General features: G+C 33.0%; 1 protein-coding gene and 1 pseudogene across 1 annotated transcript; one reads left to right on the top strand and one right to left on the bottom strand.

Annotated features, from left to right (window-relative positions):
• The first annotated feature begins 9,558 nt into the window (after positions 1-9,558).
• On the top strand, positions 9,559-14,373 carry LOC125187791 (MLO-like protein 3). Its single transcript, XM_048084429.1, has 14 exons — positions 9,559-9,633; positions 9,726-9,821; positions 9,919-9,981; positions 11,692-11,771; positions 11,844-11,893; positions 12,187-12,233; positions 12,309-12,443; positions 12,550-12,585; positions 12,671-12,741; positions 12,831-12,891; positions 12,966-13,158; positions 13,348-13,430; positions 13,877-13,949; positions 14,051-14,373. The coding sequence occupies exons 1-14, from the start codon at positions 9,562-9,564 to the stop codon at positions 14,371-14,373; spliced, it is 1,383 nt and encodes a 460-aa protein (XP_047940386.1). The 5' UTR covers positions 9,559-9,561.
• An 8-nt stretch (positions 14,374-14,381) lies between these two features.
• On the bottom strand, positions 14,382-15,206 carry LOC125187792 (annotated as a pseudogene).
• Positions 15,207-19,194: the final 3,988 nt, after the last annotated feature.

Raw genomic sequence — 19,194 nt, 5'->3', positions numbered from 1 at the left:
GCTCTCTCCCTTTTTACATGATAATTTAAAATCTTAAGAAGTTTATTTTAATCTCTCGCGCAAGAGCATGTATTGTCACTATATAAACAGCATTGACAAGTTTGATTCGAATTTGTCAGTGCTATATACACTGACCATACTATTTTATAGCATGATTATAATTAACATTGATTTATATATACACAGGGGAGTGTTATATTGCTAACTCAATGCTTAATTGCTAACTACAACTCAATAATAGCCATTAGATGTTCAAATTAAAGGCCTAGATCATTAACCACAAAATATCAATACGATCAACAAAAAACGTCAATAAGGCTATAGGATTAATTCCAATAAAAATCAATAGGGGTATTAATGTCAAGTTAGTTATAATTAACTTTTAAAAGAAATCCCAAAACTTTAAATTCATATAACATATATCAAATTAAAGATAGTTTTATAAGGATTCCAACGATATACTACATGCATATGTTCCGACGTCAAAATTTGAAAAAAAAATCTAGAATTTTCGTATTTTTCGTACATGCAGTTAATGTCAATACAGCTAAGATAATATGTCAATATAAAGCATATACAATGTCAATCCTAAATTTGTATTGACATTCTCAAAGCATTGTGTTGATATTTTCGAAACACTATATTGACATTTTCATCCAAAACCCTAATTTAGCGTTTTTTTTTAATTTTTTTCAATTTAATTAATAAAAAAGAAAATTACACATGGCAAATTGTAGACCACACATTTTTTAAAATCATGTGGCCTTAAATTAGTTGTAGTTAGCAATTAAATGATGAGTTAGCAATTGATCACTCCCCTACACATCTAAATGTATATATATATATATATATATATGATAATTTTATGATTTTAAGTTCAAAATATTATCCTATGAATTATTGCATCCCAAACAAATAAAAACGGTCCGGATTTAGTCCTCTGACTTCTCCTCCACTCTCGGCGGAGGATCGTCTGACGCCATTGGTAGAATAGAATCGAACTGCTCTTAGCCATCGATTTCGTCTCTTCCTTAAATTTTTTAAGCAAAACCAGTTAGATACTTCCTTTATGTGGAATATTTTATTCAACGCGCTCAAAACTCTTTCTATGCTTAAATACTTACTTCCTCTGCATTTTTTTGGCACCAAAATTTAAAAACAAATATTTAATGTAATTAAATAGAGTGACATATTAAACAGAATAAAATAGAAGAGTTATGAGTAAGTAATACCCGTCCGTGTCAGCAGTGAGGATACCGCTCGTCCGCCAATGCAGCTTGTCCGTCCTTGCCAGCGGCAGGGCGTCCGTGCCGTTGAGCAGGTCGACGTGGCGGGCTGTGATTGGCCAATGACTTAGCTATTGGAAATTCTTTTTTTTTTTAATTCAAATTTAATTTATAAAATCATTTTTAAATAAAAAAAATATTTTCCCACTTCCCAATAAATTATATCCGTTTTCTACACACTTTTAATGTATTCCCCAAAATTCACATTTTCATCTATAAATGCTCTCACTTCAACATTAAAAATTATGTAATTTTTAATTTGTAGGATTTTAATTATGTAATTTTTATTTTTTAGGATTTTAATTATGTAATTTTATTTTTTAGGATTTTAATTGTGTAATTTTTATTTTTTAGGATTTTAATTATGTAATTTTTATTTTTTAATGTATTTTTATAATGTAGAAATATTTTTAATAATTGAAGTATTTAAATTGAATAATAAAATGGTGAGACCATTGAGCTTGTCCTTGAGGAAGAGCACGGATGTGGGTGTTGTGCTCTTGCCTAAGGACAAGTAGTAAAAGTGGGTCTGGATCCACCTCCATGCTCTTATTTAAAAGCACGAATGGAGATGCTCTAACTTATTAGAAACGAGCCCATTATTGTTTATATATTACTCCTACTATATTAAAGAATTTCGCAAACTTATTAAATAAATAATCTGAGTCATTTACAAATCATCAAGACAATTATAATGATATGATGAAGCGGTGGGAAAACCTTTGGAAATACATAGTTTTATTTTATAATTTATAATCCATCTTAAAATAATAATAATAATAATAATAATAATAATAATAATAAATAAATAAATAAAAATTCCCCTTCATTTAGTTAAAAATGAAAACAAAAATGCACAATCTAAGCCAATTAAATAATTTATAAATCCTTCTACCCACAACGTTAATAATGGTTGTATAGTTATTAATAGGGGTGTTTATTTTTCTGAATTGCTTTATCGTTAATTGATAAGTATTCAGATGAACGTGACAAATTTTGAAAAAAATAATTCAGATATGGAAGCATGGGTCGAGAAGGATAAGTAGGGGACCAAACTCATAGTTCAATTCACCTCTTAATAGAACTTTATCGTACTTGTTTTTTAGGATAAAACTTTCACATTTATTTAATTACTAGTTTAAGCTACCCAAGTTGAATTTTCCCACTAAAGAAGCTATATCAAAATTCATTGAAATTTCAGAGTTGAGAAAAATTGCTAAAGAATGTTTTGGTGTCAATGGAGGTGAATAAAATGATACGGTCTTGCAACAAAAATTATAAATTTACCACTGTTTATGATTTTGATGTAAAACCTCCTACGCAGACAATAACAGTTGATGTATATATAGGAGAAAACAACAGGATAGGAGAAATCATCTCATATAGGAGTATCTTTTCATAGTAGATGTAATTACGATGAATTCTTATAAAAATTAGTATCTTGAAACAATTACAGTAGCTTTGTTATTCGAACTAACCCATTTTGTATTTCTAAAAAGTAATTCAAATAGTTCCCGTCGAAATTCGAATGGCATATTCATGCCTAATATTTATAATCGCATAATAGCCCCAAAAACTAGATTGTCACAACTTATACGATAAATTGACAATTATATAATCTTCGATATTAGGAATTACAGAAACTAAGATATTATAATAAGTTGTAAAATAAAATTAGTGTAATTAAGAACCACATACCAAAACTCGACATGATTTTAATGTATGTATAACACGCCATTTAAAGATTTAATTTCCGATCCCCCATTTTCTTGTTGACAATAAATTAACAATAAGTACTACAAATCTTAAGATGCTACCTGACAATTATTTAAATGAATTCTAGTTTTGTCTTTTTAAACGGTAGTTTTATAGCTTTAAAAATCAAGATACTAGCAAATAATGATATTAATCATATATAAATATAACAAGTTACATAATATAAATTAACTAATTATTTAAATACAACAAGTTGTAAAATGAAATTATAATTGTATTTAATATTACAAGCTGTAGAATAAACTTGGTTAATAATTACGAATCATACATCAGAACTCCACCTGGTCTCAATAATTTACTATCAAGATAGTAAATTGATTCAAATAATTTTGTATGGAATATATGGACTTGACACTTGACAGCTACCAACATAATAAAACCAAACATAGAATTAAATTGATTCAAATAATTTCTCAAATTTGATTACTTACTTTACTGCATAACTCATGGTCCTCCTATTGTCCCCAATTATTAAACTAGATAATAACACTGGAAAACTTGATAGATGACACGTTTAAAATTCCCACCTGCCAGTAGTACTTTATTTTATGAAAATCCAAAACGTGCGACACATAAATGAAACATACTATTATCAATTACAAGTCTCACAAAATTTCACGAGATTTTTGTACTTTGTTATAACTAGTAGTACATCAATTATGTTAACCTTAGTTAGATTTAATATGATTTTCCGAATTTTTTAGATTTATAGATAGAATAAAATGATCTTTAATAATCTTTAGAATTCTTTGTCAGGGAGATTCAATGTACTGAACAGAAATATAACGGATAATCTGATCAAATCAATTTCGGTGGTTCTACCAAAATATTTGATCGGATACAATTCAGAGAAAAATCAGAATTTTCTTATGTTGATATCTGAGAAAAAGAATCTGTGAACCAAACAAGAATCGATCAGTATTTAACAAGATGAACAGACACATCTGTTAATTTCATAACTGAAATTAACTACTTTTCAAAGGTTTCCGAAATTGCAAACTAGTCCTTTAACTTTCAGAAATTACATTTTCGAATGAATTTCTTACACAGCAACTTCGTTGGAAATAAAAAATTTCCAAGCTGACCTACCCCAGCCAGGGGCTTCGCCCCTAACATCATAATGAATTCAAATAAGCGTGCACTCCGCGCCTCCAGACTTATATAATGTCTCATTATGATAATACTGATCAATCAAGTTAATCCGATTACACTAAAATATTCAACATTCTTTCATACTAATATATTCGACAACGCGTTGTTAATAGTCTTCAAACTGTGTCGTTAATCACCATTTCATTAATATGACTTGATAAGAATTCCTATATTAAAAAAACATTGCAATAGCATCATTCCGTACTTGATAAGAATTCCTATATTAAGTTCAGTTGTTATAAACCAGAATTCCATAATTTCAACAAATGCCACAAATTTTGACATGTTGCAATGTAATACAACAAGGAGGTACGATGGCATATTGTCTTTTGCATCTATTCACTCTCTATATATTCACTCCTCTTTTTTTTTTTTTCTTGCTAAATCATCAATTAATATATGTAATAAGATCCGTCTCATTTTCGTTCACAACATAAATCACCAATTTTATCGTTTATTATTTTACGTTTGCTTTAAATTTTGAATTCTAAAACAAATTATAACTACATAGATTAAAAACAACAGTCCCATATATTAAGAAAAAATGAAGATATTTAGGAATTTGATAGATGGGATTCTCGTAAAAAGTAGGTCCATCCATTTTCTCCACGCACAATAAAGGTAGGAATATTTTCCTATATTTCGATCCTTGTCTCTCTCTCTCTCTTTTTTTTTTTTCCAATCCTCTTTTATTCATATTCAGAATATATTTATATATGTGTGTCTATTAGAAGCTACATTTCGATGACCAACGCATGAACAAATGTTTGAGTTGAATTTTGCATTTGCATTTGATAACGTATATATATGTCTATTATGCATTTGCATTTGCTAATCTCCTTTAAGTGACAAAACAAAGCAATGTCTATTATGCATTTGCATTTGCTAATCTCCTTTAAGTGACAAAACAAAGCAATCGTTTTTACATTTAAATAGGAAGTAAAGATATTAGTTAAACACTACTCCTATTTGAGAAAGGGAATTGATCCTATCGAGAGCTCTTTGGTTCATCCTTTACTTCTACAAAACATGGCGGGGGGAGGAGGCGACCACGTTCAACATGCTCTTCTGATTACCCCCGTCTGGGCGGTTGCCACGACTTGCTTCATCTTTGTCTTTTTCGGCTCCTTCGGCGAACATCTACTCCACCGTTTTAGCGCTGTAAGTGTTCATACTTTACTTTAATATTATTTGACGAAAAATTACTTCATTTTAACACCCACTCTTGTTTGAAATGTTAGTTCCTCAAGGGGAACAACAAAAATGCTCTGTACGAAGCTATCGAAAAGCTCAAAAGTGGTAACTCATCTCTCTCTTAATCTATATTTATCGTTTGATATATAAGCTCAAAACGGTTATGGTTGGGACATGACATGTTTAAGAATAAAATCAAATATGTTGCTTCCTATTTTTCATGATCTGCATATTAGGGTGTAAATCTTAATTCACCGGCGGATCCAGGGAACCACCCCTTCCCGGCCGGCCGGGGAGCCTAAATATCCCTTACGATCATGCTGAAAATATCAAAATCGCCCCCTGCCTGCGAAAATAATATGAGTTTTCAATAAATGTCATACTGAAATTAGGAGCCTAGTGGTTATGTTGTTGGTCTTTTAAACAAGTGATCCGGGGATTAACCTCATTGACAACATTTTTTCTTTACTGTTAAAATACTTATTTTATGTGATATATATTTTATTACTTGTATATCAAAATAAATATTTAAAATATTTATGGAGTTTACATGTTTACTACGTATTTTACTTAAAGTATTACTTTTGTATTTTTTATATTTTATAACCAATCTTTCTTTATCTTATCAACTCATATTACTTCTTACTATTACCCAATCAAATCATTAAAATACTTTATGAATTTAGATTTTTATTAGTTAAACATATTATTTTGTTATACTTACAATTTATTTTTTATTTCAATAAATTTTTAAAAATATTTGAAACATTTTACGGTTAAAATACTTATTTTATGTGATATATATTTTATTACTTGTATATCAAAATAAATATTTAAAATATTTATGGAGTTTACATGTTTACTAGTATTTTACTTAAAGAATTACTTTTGTATTTTTATATTTTAATTAATATATTATTTAATTATATTATTAAAAAAATTATATTAATTTTTTAATATTTAATTCCGCCCCTCCCGTGTTCATGTCCTGGATCCGCCACTGAATCTTATATTTTTTGTGCATGTCTTTAATTTGCTGTACGTATGTTAAGTTGGACTTTTGTATTAATTTAAGGCTAAAAATGTCGTCAATAAAAAAAATACACGGAAATAAGCTTTCCATGTCAAACACAAAAAGAGTATACTCACTATATTTGGGAAGAACACTTTGAATGCCCACTTAGCTTTATTCTTTTTTAGACGTTTGGCAGGGCAACTGAACTATTTCTTTAAACTAGCATGCACGGGACATAAAATTTTCAAATAATAAAGATAAATTATAAAGTAAGTAGATTAAAAAAAATAATAAGAATATAGCGATATAGTATATGGTTAAGAATATATGTTCATTACAATAAGTATTCATAATATTATAAAAAACATTAATTTATAAATAATAGAAGTTAAAAAAGAGAAATGTACCCACTCTAAATGAAACATCCATATTCGACACATGAGTTAGTTCGAATAAGATATAGTAGTACAAATAAAAGAAAATGAGTTAGTTCATCTATTCACTTTCTATATATTCACTCCTCTTTTTTTTGTCACTCCATATTCAACAAATGAGTTAGTTCATCTATTCACTTTCTATATATTCACTCCTCTTTCTATATATTCACTCCTCTTTTTTTTTCACTCCATATTTGACAAATGTGCGACTAAATATTAAAGAGGAAAAATCCAAGCATTGAATTATATAACTGTATATTTTTCAAAATAGTGAGTACTTTTCGAGTATTTAGAGTACATCAACTAATGTAGGACTTTAAGAGGAGATGTCATATTAGGAATCTGGATATTCCCATGCATACAGCAAAGTGAATAATCTTAGATTAGTCGCGTTATTTGGTTTGCCAAAGCGTTTCTCAACCCAAAAGAATGCACCTCGATGTGAACACGTTACTCAAGCATCACCAGCATCCTAATATTTTGCAAAAGAAAAAAAGGGAAATATAAAACAAATATAAAAATAAAAATAAAAAGAAAGAATCAGCCGCCCGCTCAGCCTCCTTCCTCGCTCCTTCTATCCTAACTCACCTCGTTCGCTTAAAACTCCTTAACTTGAATTCCCCTCACTCCGTCTTTAACTTGTAGAAATAACCTTTTTGAAAACATAAATAACGTACTAATAAGTCTCAAGAATCTATATACTTATAGGAATGCATGCCCCTAATTAATCTTGACCCAAGAACTTATTTAGAATTCTAGCACGAAAACAAATAAATTTGCAGTCCAAACTCCCTCGTAAATTAATTCCATCCGGCCCTATCTTCATTCTCCTATTTCTCCGGCCTAACTAATGAAAACTCCTTGGCCCAATTCACTTAAAATGGAGCAGCCCATTTTCTCACAATAATCGACAGCCTCCCAACTACTACTAATTAAAAGAAAGCTGACCCACTACTAATTAAAATGAGTCATGAAAGTCGAAGATAAACCTCCAATTCCATGTACCAGCCTTATTGTTTTGGTGATAAAATGCTATTGAATTCTTTTCATGATTATAATATTTTTAGTCATATTTTATTTTATGAATTTCAATTAGTCACACATAATTGAATTTTAAGCTAAGTATATATAAACATAAAACAATGCCTTTGTGACGTTGTATCAATCAACCAAAACAATTCCTTTGTGATGAACAAGCTACTGTTAAGAGCCTCCTACTCTCAACGAAGATCACTTGATTGATCACGTACGAAACACAGACAATTCCGGCGCCCCACGAATAGTGTCGGCGGTTACTCTCTCTCGACTCTCCGTCGATAGTTAATTTAGGGTTTGTTGTATTACGCAAGTAATTTGAGCAAATAATTCTTCATTAATTGAAAGACGGAATTAATGAAAGCCCTGTTTATATAATCCAAGGACCCTAGGGTTAGTTCGAACTAATCCTATACATCATGAAAGAACCAACAAAATAAGGAAAACTCGACGGAGCTTATAATATGCTCAAAAATAAGTTCAATACTCAATTAAATAATAAAACACAAAAATACGACTCCAACATTAAGAAAAATAAACTGCACTTCTTGTTGATGGCGAGCGCCTATTTGGCGACGTAGTCATGAAGTCGCTCCGGCGGCTTCAACTGCTTCCTTGGTCGTAAACTCCTTCCTTCGACAACTACCTCTTCCAACTTTTCTTCCTCTCGCTCATCCGGAACTACCACACTCGGTAGCGTCGACTCTCGCACCTCGTTCGACGACACCGCTTCACTCCTCACACAACAAAAAAAATGTCAGTTTACCGACGGAATTACAAACGGAAAAATTTTTGCTACAAATAACCGACGGAATATTCCGTCGCTAAATTATTTTCCTTTTTCAATTAATGTATTTTCCGTTGGTAATTCCGTCGGTAAAAAAATAATTACCGACGAGTTCTTTGACGGACAATTAATGTCCCTCGGTAAAAAACTCGTCGGTAAAAAAATTACTGACCGGAATTACCGGACGGAAAATAAATTAATTAAAAAGGAAAAATATTACCGGCGGAATTTGTAGCAAATATTATCCGTCGGTAATTCGTAGCGAAAATTTTCCGTCGGTAAACTGCCATTTTTTTTAGTGTCACTTCCTCCTCTTCACCAATAGGGGTTGGGTTGTGTGTTCGTAACAGTATCCCATTGTCTAAACTTGTCTTTTATACCACAAAATATGTCCTTCCACTTGAGATTTAGCATCAAATCTAGGTCTGCAATTTGACCCGTTCTAGTCATCATCATAAGGAATATCTCCCGAACCCTTCACCCAGTCATCATCTTATTTGCAAAGAGAGATGCAAAACATCATCAACAACACATCATGCTATGTTAATAAACTCAAGAACCTATATCCAAAATATGTCTCTGATATTGAATTTTGGTGCAGTGCTGATGGAGTTAGGATTTATGTCACTGGTATTAACAGTGACAGAAGATCCTATTTCAAAAATATGCATATCACATGCGGCTGCACATGATGATAATATGCGAGCATGCAAGTCACTTGAATCACCTTCATCTGATTACTGCACATCTAAGGTTTAATTATTAACTCTTTAAAGTTATCTTTATCTTGTATTTTTTTTCTTCCTAAAATTCATGGTTTTGATGGAATAATAGGGGAAGACTTCCTTTATATCTATAGCGGCTATGCATGAACTACATATGTTCATATTTGTGCTAGCCGCTATGAAGATCGTGTATAGTCTGACCCATATGGGCTTAGGGATGCTTAAGGTAATTACTTTAAGCTATCCTTTTTAGTTCTTAATCAAACACTAAAACGTTGTTAAATAGTTTAGTAACTTATTTATGGCCTACACGTATAGATGAAGAGGTGGGCTAGTTGGGAGAAGGAAACTAGTACTGCAGATCCAGAGAGAATTACGGGAAGTATTGTATCAGATTCTCCTTATCTATGGATTGTAAGTATATTCAGTATGTTTTAGATTTTAAATTACAATTCAACTTTTGGTATAGAAATTAAATTTTGATCTCACTTTTCTTTTTGGTTTGTGGCAGAGATGTTTTTTCCGGCAGTTCTTCCAATCTCTGACAAAGGATCACTACCTCTCTCTACGTCAGGTTAGGGTTTAATTTGTTTGTCGTCTGAGTTTCTGTTGCACCTTTTTTCTGGTTTTAAACTAAAATCAAATGTGTAAACTCAAATAGGAAGGATTGGATTCCTCCTTGGATTATCTCACTTCCTAAGTTGATGTTTGTGGATTTGAATTCAAGCTTTGTGTGTTTTTAGTTGTCAATGTGTAAAAGTGGGAATTTTTATGTGTTGTCTAGAATTGGGGATTTTAGTTATGTTTTTGTTTTAGTTTTCTTTACTTGTTAGTTGGGGATGAAGTTGTATGAATTGATGGCTTGAATCAATTTTCATTTAGTTTGTAGGACTATTGAAACCCTAGATACAAAGGGATGCTTGATTTTGATTTGTGTTGATGCTTTTGAAACTATACTTTTATTTTAGAATCAGGAAATGAACTTCTAGAGTAATGTTTTTGGATGGCCAGTAAGTATACTGTTTAAACAGTAGGTTTCGGGGTTTATTTGACAGATCAAAAGAATTTATTTTCGGCTCATATTTTACCAGAAGTTATCCTTAGATGTCTTCTACATTGTCACCAAAATTCAGCTTCAACCAAGTTCATATGGATTTATTATGAATTTTCTAAAAGGACTGCCCTGTTTTCTGGCAGGTTGTTGAAAAATGTTCATAAATCCTAAACGAAAAGAATTTCAAGCTCAAAATTAATCCTCATAAACCTGACTTTTATATGTTTCTTTTGCAATTGGTTTCGTTGATTTTTGACTTACGAGTCAATTCGAATGATTTTCCAAAGTTAGTGCTTTCTGCCATGATTAGTAACTGAAAATTGTAAAACATGATTCTGTTGATTTCTTTTTTGAGTAACCTATTGGTGTGAGATGATTATGAACTTGAGGTATGCTTTAAATAATGATGTAGGGAGGATGTGTGATTTTTCTTGGAATTGTCTAATACCGTTTCGTATTGTTTTGTGAATTATTTTCAGTTTATCGTATGAGTAGTTTGACAGCTTTTATACTTGATGGTTTGTTTGGATTTATTGTTGTAGTTGATTAAAATGGAGTGTGTTGTGAGTTGAATGAAATTGTGTAGGTGTTAAAGCTTGAAATTAAAAATTTGAATGTGTGTGTGTGTGTGTGGACGTGACTCGTGAGTGTTGTGTACTGTGTGTGTGAGAATGTGTGTGTTGTGTTTGTGCTCTGTGCGTGTGCGTGTGCGTGTGCTGTGTGTGTGTGAATGTGTTTGATGTGTGTGTGAATGTGTGTGCTGTGTGTGTTTGAGGATGTGTGTGTGTTGTGTGTGTGTAAGAATATGTGTTGTGTGCACAGTTTGTGTTTGAGGATGTGTGTGCTGTGTGTGTGAATGTGTGCAGTGTGTGTGTTGTGTGTGTAAGAATGTATGCATTGTGTGATTTAATAAATATTTAGAATTCCACTACTTTTGACGGAGAATGGCTGGATTCTCACCATGACCACAACTCTGAAGCTCAAACTATTTCATGAATGAATAACATCCTACTGCCCAGCTGCCTTCTCTCTCTCTCTCCTTAACCGTTGGATCTTTCATGCCGTGTTGTCACACTCTCCTCACATCTGTTTTGTTGAAAGATCAATTTATTCATTCTAACGCTTTTCATAAGTTCTCTTGCCTTGTTCTTCTTTCCTCTTCTTTTATTTTGTCATGCATTATGCAATAGTGAATAAATGCATATATTTACTTCAATTTGATTGTGGCAGTCATCAACGGACTCCTTCAACTTTCGAAGGCATATTCAGCAAGCGCTGGAAGACGATTTCAAAGCCGTCATCGGAATAAAGTAAGTGTATTAAAATTATGTAACTTCCATTTTAATTTTTGGCTCAATAATATTTTTATTATTTGTGAACAGCCCAGTCTTGCTTGTCGTGGCCGTCATATTCTTTTTCGGGAATCTACTTGGTAAGTTCAATTGATCATTACTTCTGTTTGATTATAGTATTTATTTTATCTGCTATATAGTACTCCATTTTAATAAACCGAACCAAGGTTTAGAAAGGATCATATCAGAATTGTCTGTTTCATTAATTAGTGAAGAGACTATTACAATGCTTACATGGTTTAAACTGATCATCACTACATTAAGTATCCACAGTTAGAGACTCTACCTGCTTTATCTTGCATTTCATGCTCTCTTCTTTCACCTTTGCATCCTCGTCTAATATCATTAGCATCTAATCAAATCAATGTTATAGGACGGCATGTCTTCGTATGGATATGGTTCCCATTTTTGCCTTTACTGGTGAGCATATTTTTTATTTTCTCAAAAGCAATTTTTCTGTTTTTGGATTAGAAATTATGATTTATAATAATGTAGGCAGTGTTATTCGTGGGAACAAAGCTGGAACTAATAGTGGCAAGAATGACTCGTGATTCTTCCTCATTCAGCGATCTATTCTGGTTTAGACGCCCCCGTCTCATATTGAGTCTTCTTCATTTCATTCTATTCATGGTATATATAGCTTGAAATTTCTTAATTAATTATTATTAGGAGTTGATTAACAATTTTAATTGAATACTTATCTATAATTAACTTTGGTGATCTTGTTTTGCAACAGAACACATTTGATATATCCATCTCCATATGGGTCTTAGTACGTAATCTTCTCCTATATTTCTTTTTCTTTTCTTTTCTCACGACATTATTTAATTGAAATAATAATGTTTTAATTTTTGCAGTGGCAGTATGGATTCCCAAACTGCATGCTCGATGTGTATCCCGTGGCCTTATTTATCAGGATTATGATAGCGTAAGTATATAAGCACTTTTTATAGTATATATATAGGGAGTAGTAGTTATTAGAATTTCTAAGTAATGTGTTAGATGAATTTAATGCAGGCTGATAGTACAAGTGTTTTGCAGCTACAACACTCTTCCCTTTTATGCCCTCGTTACTCAGGTTTTGCAATCGCCTTCATTTTTGTATCTAAGTACGACAATTCTTTATCTAATGAGGTTTTAATTAATCTGCAGATGGGGTCAAGATACAAGGGTACAATGGTTGAAGAGCCTCTACACCACTCAGGGGACATCCCCACGCCCGTGGATGCGGATGCCTCCACATCCCATCAGCCACCGACGGAGTTCAGTGGTGAAGACGATGAGATTGTTGAGTGCGAGGGAACCACAGAGGCTCCCATGTCCAATCAGCCACTGCCAACGGCTGGTATGTATTGTATTTCTAAAAATAATAAAAAAAATAAAATAAGATATTTAACCGTAAATGGTTAAAAGAAAATGAGACATTTAGACTAGTATTTGATTTGATATGGAAAAAAAAAAACTACTATTGGACCTTGGCGCCAAAGAAGGCGGATGCGAAATAGGTTAGTTAATTTTATTTTCACTGATGTAGGAGAAATGGCGAGTGAAGAAGCTGGTCACCACGTCGACGTCGTTCCTGTCGACCTCCCTGCTCCCGCCGGCTGGTCAAAGAAGGTCCTCTCTTGCACCATTTCATTTTTTTTTATTTTCTTTTTTTTGTTTGTTTAATCTGTTCCTGCGTAAATTTCTTAGTTGCATTTCTATTTCTATTTGGTGTTGGCTGAATATTCCTTTTGCAGTTCAATTCAATTCGATCTTAATTAGCTGATTGGTATGAGTTATCTATACATTTAGATAATGTTTTAACAAACACAATCTATCTAAAATTTTGTAGTCATCAAAAATAAAAATAAATCAGCGTTAAATGACCTTCATCCAGCGCTTGCTAACTTTTTTTTTTTGTGTGTGTCAATTTCCCATCTCTCTTTGTTCGTTATGAACTTCGATTACCATTTCGTTGTGTTTTTTCAGTGTTTTGGTGTATGAGTGTTTTGTGTTTTCTCTGTTTTCTTCGTTGGTTGGTTATGAACTTTGATTTTCTACTGCTTGGAAATTATCAGTTTACTCCAAAGAAAGGCAGCATCCCTCAAAGGAATGACGTTTTCGTATCTCCGACTGGAGAGGAGATCAAGAGTAAGACACAGCTGGAGCAGTACCTCAAGTCTCATCATGAATCTTGTGTATGTCTTTTGTGTGACAAATGTGATGAACCTTTGATATGATGTGCTACACAGGTGATACTCCTAGGCGTTGTGCGAGATTGAGTGAGAAATCTAAGGAAGTTGCTGCCACCCCTACAAGTCAATCACCCAAGAAAGAGCAAAAGAGATCCGCCACAAAGGCGGCCGTGGAGAAGAGCAATGCTGACGCAGAAGAGGAAGAAGACGCTACAGCTGAAGAGGAAGACCTCATTGCAGGAAGCGATGATGCACAGAAGAAACCAGACACGGAGGAATCTCCAGCCGGTGTTGAGGATCCCAACAACGCATCTACCGTCGTGCAGGGGCCAAAGGCAGACAAATCTAAGAAGGCCCTGAACTTCATTGTTGTGTTCTAGTGATGGCACCTAAAATAACTTTAAATCAACTAGTTTTCACTATCTTAAAATCTGAAATAACTCACATTATCAGGTGTTTTCAGCATATACATTTTCCTTATACCAACTAGTGTTGGAAACGTTTGGGGTTATGGGAGCCCTTTGGCTTTCCATCTTTTGTAACCACCTTTTGCATAATGGCTTGCTTAATATTATCCCTAAATTCACGCTTTGAGACAAATCGATGCAGCCAAAGCCCCAATCCCAGTGCAGAGAGCACTGAAACATTCGTCACGAAATCAGGATCGGCACCGGCCAATTGCATCTCTTGAAACTCGTTCCGGCATTTCGTCGAACAGCTTGACCGCATCCCCAAATTGGCCATTCCTCATAGTATTCCATGAAACCCTATTCCTCACCAACATATGACTAAATACCAATCTCGCCGATCCAATTTCCCCAATTTTGGAATACATGTCGATCGGAGACGTACCGACCTTCACATTAGCGACATCCAGTCCAATTTTTTCGCGCGTAGCCATGAATTGAGGGACCGGGCGAGGAGCCCTGCGATGGGTGATGGGCGCAGCCGGAGAAGAGAGTGATGAAGGTTTGGCTCAATTTCGGATACGGTTGAATTGGATTTTTACTTTCGATAAACGGCCGTTTTTGCAGTGGTGAGCTATGGAAGAAGTCCATGAGGCAGTATCAGATTCGAGAGAATTGTTGGGATTGATGTTCTGGGAGCTGCGGTGGAGGTGGCGGCGATCTGGAGAATCGGCAATCGGCGGCGATTGGCGGAGAGGCGGTGGTTTGAAGCTGGGAATGCTCATTGTTTCGAGATTTACACACTTCCTTTTATAAGATGAATATTTCTATGTTTTATTAGAAAGATATTTGAATTTTATTAAGTACTTCCTCCGTCCACGAATAAGAGTCCCGTTTTTCCATTTTTGTCCGTCCACGAATAAGAGTCCCGGTTCATAATTACCATAAATGGTAAAGAGACCCCCCATTCCACTCACATATCATTTAAAACTAATATATACAAGTGAGACCCCTATTCCACTAACTTTCTTCCACCTACTTTTCTTAACATTTCTTAAAACCCGCGCCATTTAGAAATGAGACTCTTAATCGTGGACGGAGGGAGTATTTAGTAGTGGATAAATTCTGAAAAATAACAGTTAGATTGATTTGCAATTTTAGAATGATTTATTAAATGTTATTATTACACCAATATTTTTAGATCACCACGACACAATAGCTCAGTGGTATTCCTCGCCTTTGTAAGGCCGAGAGACAAGAGTACGAATCTCAAACCTACCAAATAAAATAAAAACTAACACTTTTTAATTGGATGGATTCTTTTTTCTTTCTTTTTAAAGATCAATAAAAAATTTTATGTAGCTTAGTTTCCAATCCCTAATTTTGTTGGGGTAATCCCAATAAAAGATTACATGTGAAGAATATGGATATTTCTATAGAATAGATAAAATTATGTACCTTTTCAGATTGTTATATTTATACTGAGGGTGCGGTTGGTAGATTGATAGTAGTACTTATGTTACACTATAATTTAATGTTTTAATAAAATTATCTTACTTTTAACATTTTGATCAAATAAAAAAATAGAATGTTAATTTATTTTGTCTTTTGTCTTAATTTTGTCATGATTCTAATCTCAATTTTAATCTTGAAAAACTATCAAACAAGTACTATAACACTTTTTATCCCCCATAGTCATGCCAATACTGAACTCCAACTTTCCAGCCCTTTGATTAGGAACTCTAAAACTTAATATGGTTTAATCTAGTAAAGAGATTTGAGCCAATGTCAAAATGTAGAGAATAATAATTAGGATAGAAGAGAGAGAGATAATCAGAGGCACAGTTGATTTGCACTCTATACCATGCGAAATTTGTAGAATCGAAAATGTAGAGAATAACATATAAACTCTTCCATTAGTACTCCATTAAAATCAGAGGCACAGTAAATGAGTATTGGAAACTCTTCTTCCCCAATTTTTTTACATCTCACGCCTACGTACCATCAAAATTGGAAAGAATACTACCTCCGTCCCTGAAAATTTGATACAGTTTACTATTTCGGTTCGTCCCTGAAAGTTTGACACACTTCACTTTTTATCATTTTTGGCAGTGGACCTCATATTCCACTAACTTATTTCTACTCACATTTTATTATAAAACTAATACTTTAAAAGTAGGACTCACATCCCACTAACTTTTTCAACACACTTTCCATTACATTTCTTAAAACCCATGTCGGGTCAAAGTGTGTCAATTAGGGGTGTCGAAACGGGTACCCGCGGGTACCCGCACCCGATTTAGGCCGAAACTGTTGTCCCGATACCCGTCCCGCACTATGTCGGGTATTACCCGATACCCGAGTCGGGTATCCCGCACCCAACACGGCGGGTACCCGACCCGACCCGATTTTTTTGAAAAAAAAAAACTTTTTTGTTTATTATTTGCATTATCTTCAACTTGTTCATCGTCATCCGTGGTAATGTTAGTATTTTTTATGCATCCTAAAAGCACATAAAAAATCCATAAATCATTAGTGATTAGACATTAAACATCCACAATTTAATAAGTATATGTATATGTTACTGTATATATAATGAGTGTGTGTAGCATATGCTACTGTACATATGCTACTACATACATATGCCCTATTGTAGTGTATTCTATATAAAATTGGTATTTGTATGCTCTTTAATAAAGAAAAAAAGACAAAAAAAAGTTGCATGTTGAAATCAGAGTATGACCTGGATAATTTAAAAATTATATAAATATTAATAATTACAAAATACTTAACTATAATCGGGTAATTTTTGGGATTATCGGGTATCCCGAGCGGGTATCGGGTATACCCGATACCCGCAAAACTACAAATACGATTACCCGATCCCGACCCGTTACCCGTTTTCATCGGGTAACGGGTACCCAATACCCGACGGATATCGGGTCGGGTGTGCGGGTACCCAATACCCGTTACCCGTTTCGATACCCCTAGTGTCAATATTTAGGGGATGGAGGTAGTAACATTTAAACTCTTCCATTAGTGCTCCATTAAATAGACATATAATATTAATATCACTCACAATATTAGCACCACATTTCAGCCCATTAATAGTTAGTACATAGCGGTGGAATCTGTTTTAGATAGACTACTAATTTATACACACACATATATAAAAATATAAATTAAATCTAATTTAGAATTAAAATATACATTTCTTCTTGTCCTATTTTTGGGATGTTACATTTAGTCCCATTTTTTACTATTTTACCATTCAGTTGATGGATGTATTTGCCCATTTTTTGAGATGTCTCAACCTAATAAAGTCATTTTTATGTGAACTTTATATCGCATTGATTCGATAGGTTAACCAAAAATCTGAAAGCTTAAGTTATGGTCGAAATTTTTTAACATTAATAATTTGATGGTCAACTTGTGAACACAAAAGAGTTGATCAGATTAACATTCCAAAAGATGATCACAATTACATGACTTTGGGCAGAAGGAAAGTACAAATTATTAATGACTGTTTTGTGAAAATTATTGAAGGTAATCATAGAGTTGGAAGTTGGAACATGATAAAGAAATTATAAACTACACAAAGCGAAAGAGTGAAATACACATTATTTTAATATATCATAATTTTGCTAATAAAATGACTTTATTAGAAAAAAAATTAAATATCTGATCACTCTTACTTTATTTTATATATCATACTATAATCTTTCTTAACTCTCGTATACTTTATTTTCTTTTTTATTTTATTTTATCTTCAACGCGAGGTTCCAAATTTTTCGAACCGAAACCGCGACCGAACCGCCGGTTCCGGACGGTTCCGAACCGGCGGTTTCACGGTTCCGAACCGCCAACACAATGATATATTTAAACATAGTTAATCCTTATATTAAAACTATACTCCATTAAATAAAACATTGCTGAATGATCCGGTTTATGAGTTTTATACTCTTATATAAATAACTTTCATTTTTAGATTTGGTAATATCCGTAGAAACAATAATGTGGGACAAAATTTTGTAGCAAAAATAACTTTATAATTTTATTTGGTAAAATTGGATGGTAAAAACATAAGATAAAAGATAATAAAATAAAAAAATAACTAAATTACAAGATGGAGTCTATGTTGTATGGTTTATGGTAATAACTTTATAATACTATTTCCGATTTTATTAATTAACATACTCCCTCCGTCCGCGAATAGGAGTCTCGGTTGGCCATTTTCATCCGTCCGCCATTAGGAGTCCCGGTAAGACATTTTATCTTGGGAGTATAAAAAATGACCCCACTTTTCCCTTAATTTAGAAGCTGCAATTAATTTTAATCCACTTTGATTGCAAATAATAATTTAAATGGGTCCCATATTCCACTATCACACACTTAAATTATTACACTCAAACTTTTCTTAAAACCCGCACTCAACTCAACTGAGACTCCTATTTACGGACGGAGGGAGTATTTTTTTACGTATGGAATCTATGGAGTATGGATAATTATTAATAAATATTTATCCAACATTTTTTAATAAACTTAGAATAATTGATTACTTCAAATAAAGTATAATAAATTAACATTGGTTAATGTTATAGTCTTCAAAATTGATTGGTTGACGGTGGGCGATGGCTGCACTATTCAAAATTGATTGCGCAGAACACCATTTCTTTTATTTTTATTTATTTATTTATTTATTCTTAAATGTTGATTTTAAATTCAAATTAGATCTCATTTCTCTCTATTTTTATCTATATTAAATACTCCTCTCTATTCTTACTTACCCTCACC

The sequence above is a fragment of the Salvia hispanica genome, chromosome 5, assembly GCF_023119035.1.
Source record: "Salvia hispanica cultivar TCC Black 2014 chromosome 5, UniMelb_Shisp_WGS_1.0, whole genome shotgun sequence".
Lineage (NCBI taxonomy): Eukaryota > Viridiplantae > Streptophyta > Magnoliopsida > Lamiales > Lamiaceae > Salvia > Salvia hispanica.
The sequence above is the reverse complement of the archived record's forward strand: the minus strand, read 5'-3'. Positions and strand labels throughout refer to the sequence as shown.

Bases quoted from the DNA above. Each gene is read 5' to 3' on its own strand.
- LOC125187791 (XM_048084429.1), top strand. From the start codon at position 9,562: ATGTTCATATTTGTGCTAGCCGCTATGAAGATCGTGTATAGTCTGACC. The intron at 11,894-12,186 runs GTAAGTTCAATT...TCAATGTTATAG, and splicing joins CTTTTTCGGGAATCTACTTG to GACGGCATGTCTTCGTATGG. The intron at 12,586-12,670 runs GTACGTAATCTT...TAATTTTTGCAG, and splicing joins CCATCTCCATATGGGTCTTA to TGGCAGTATGGATTCCCAAA.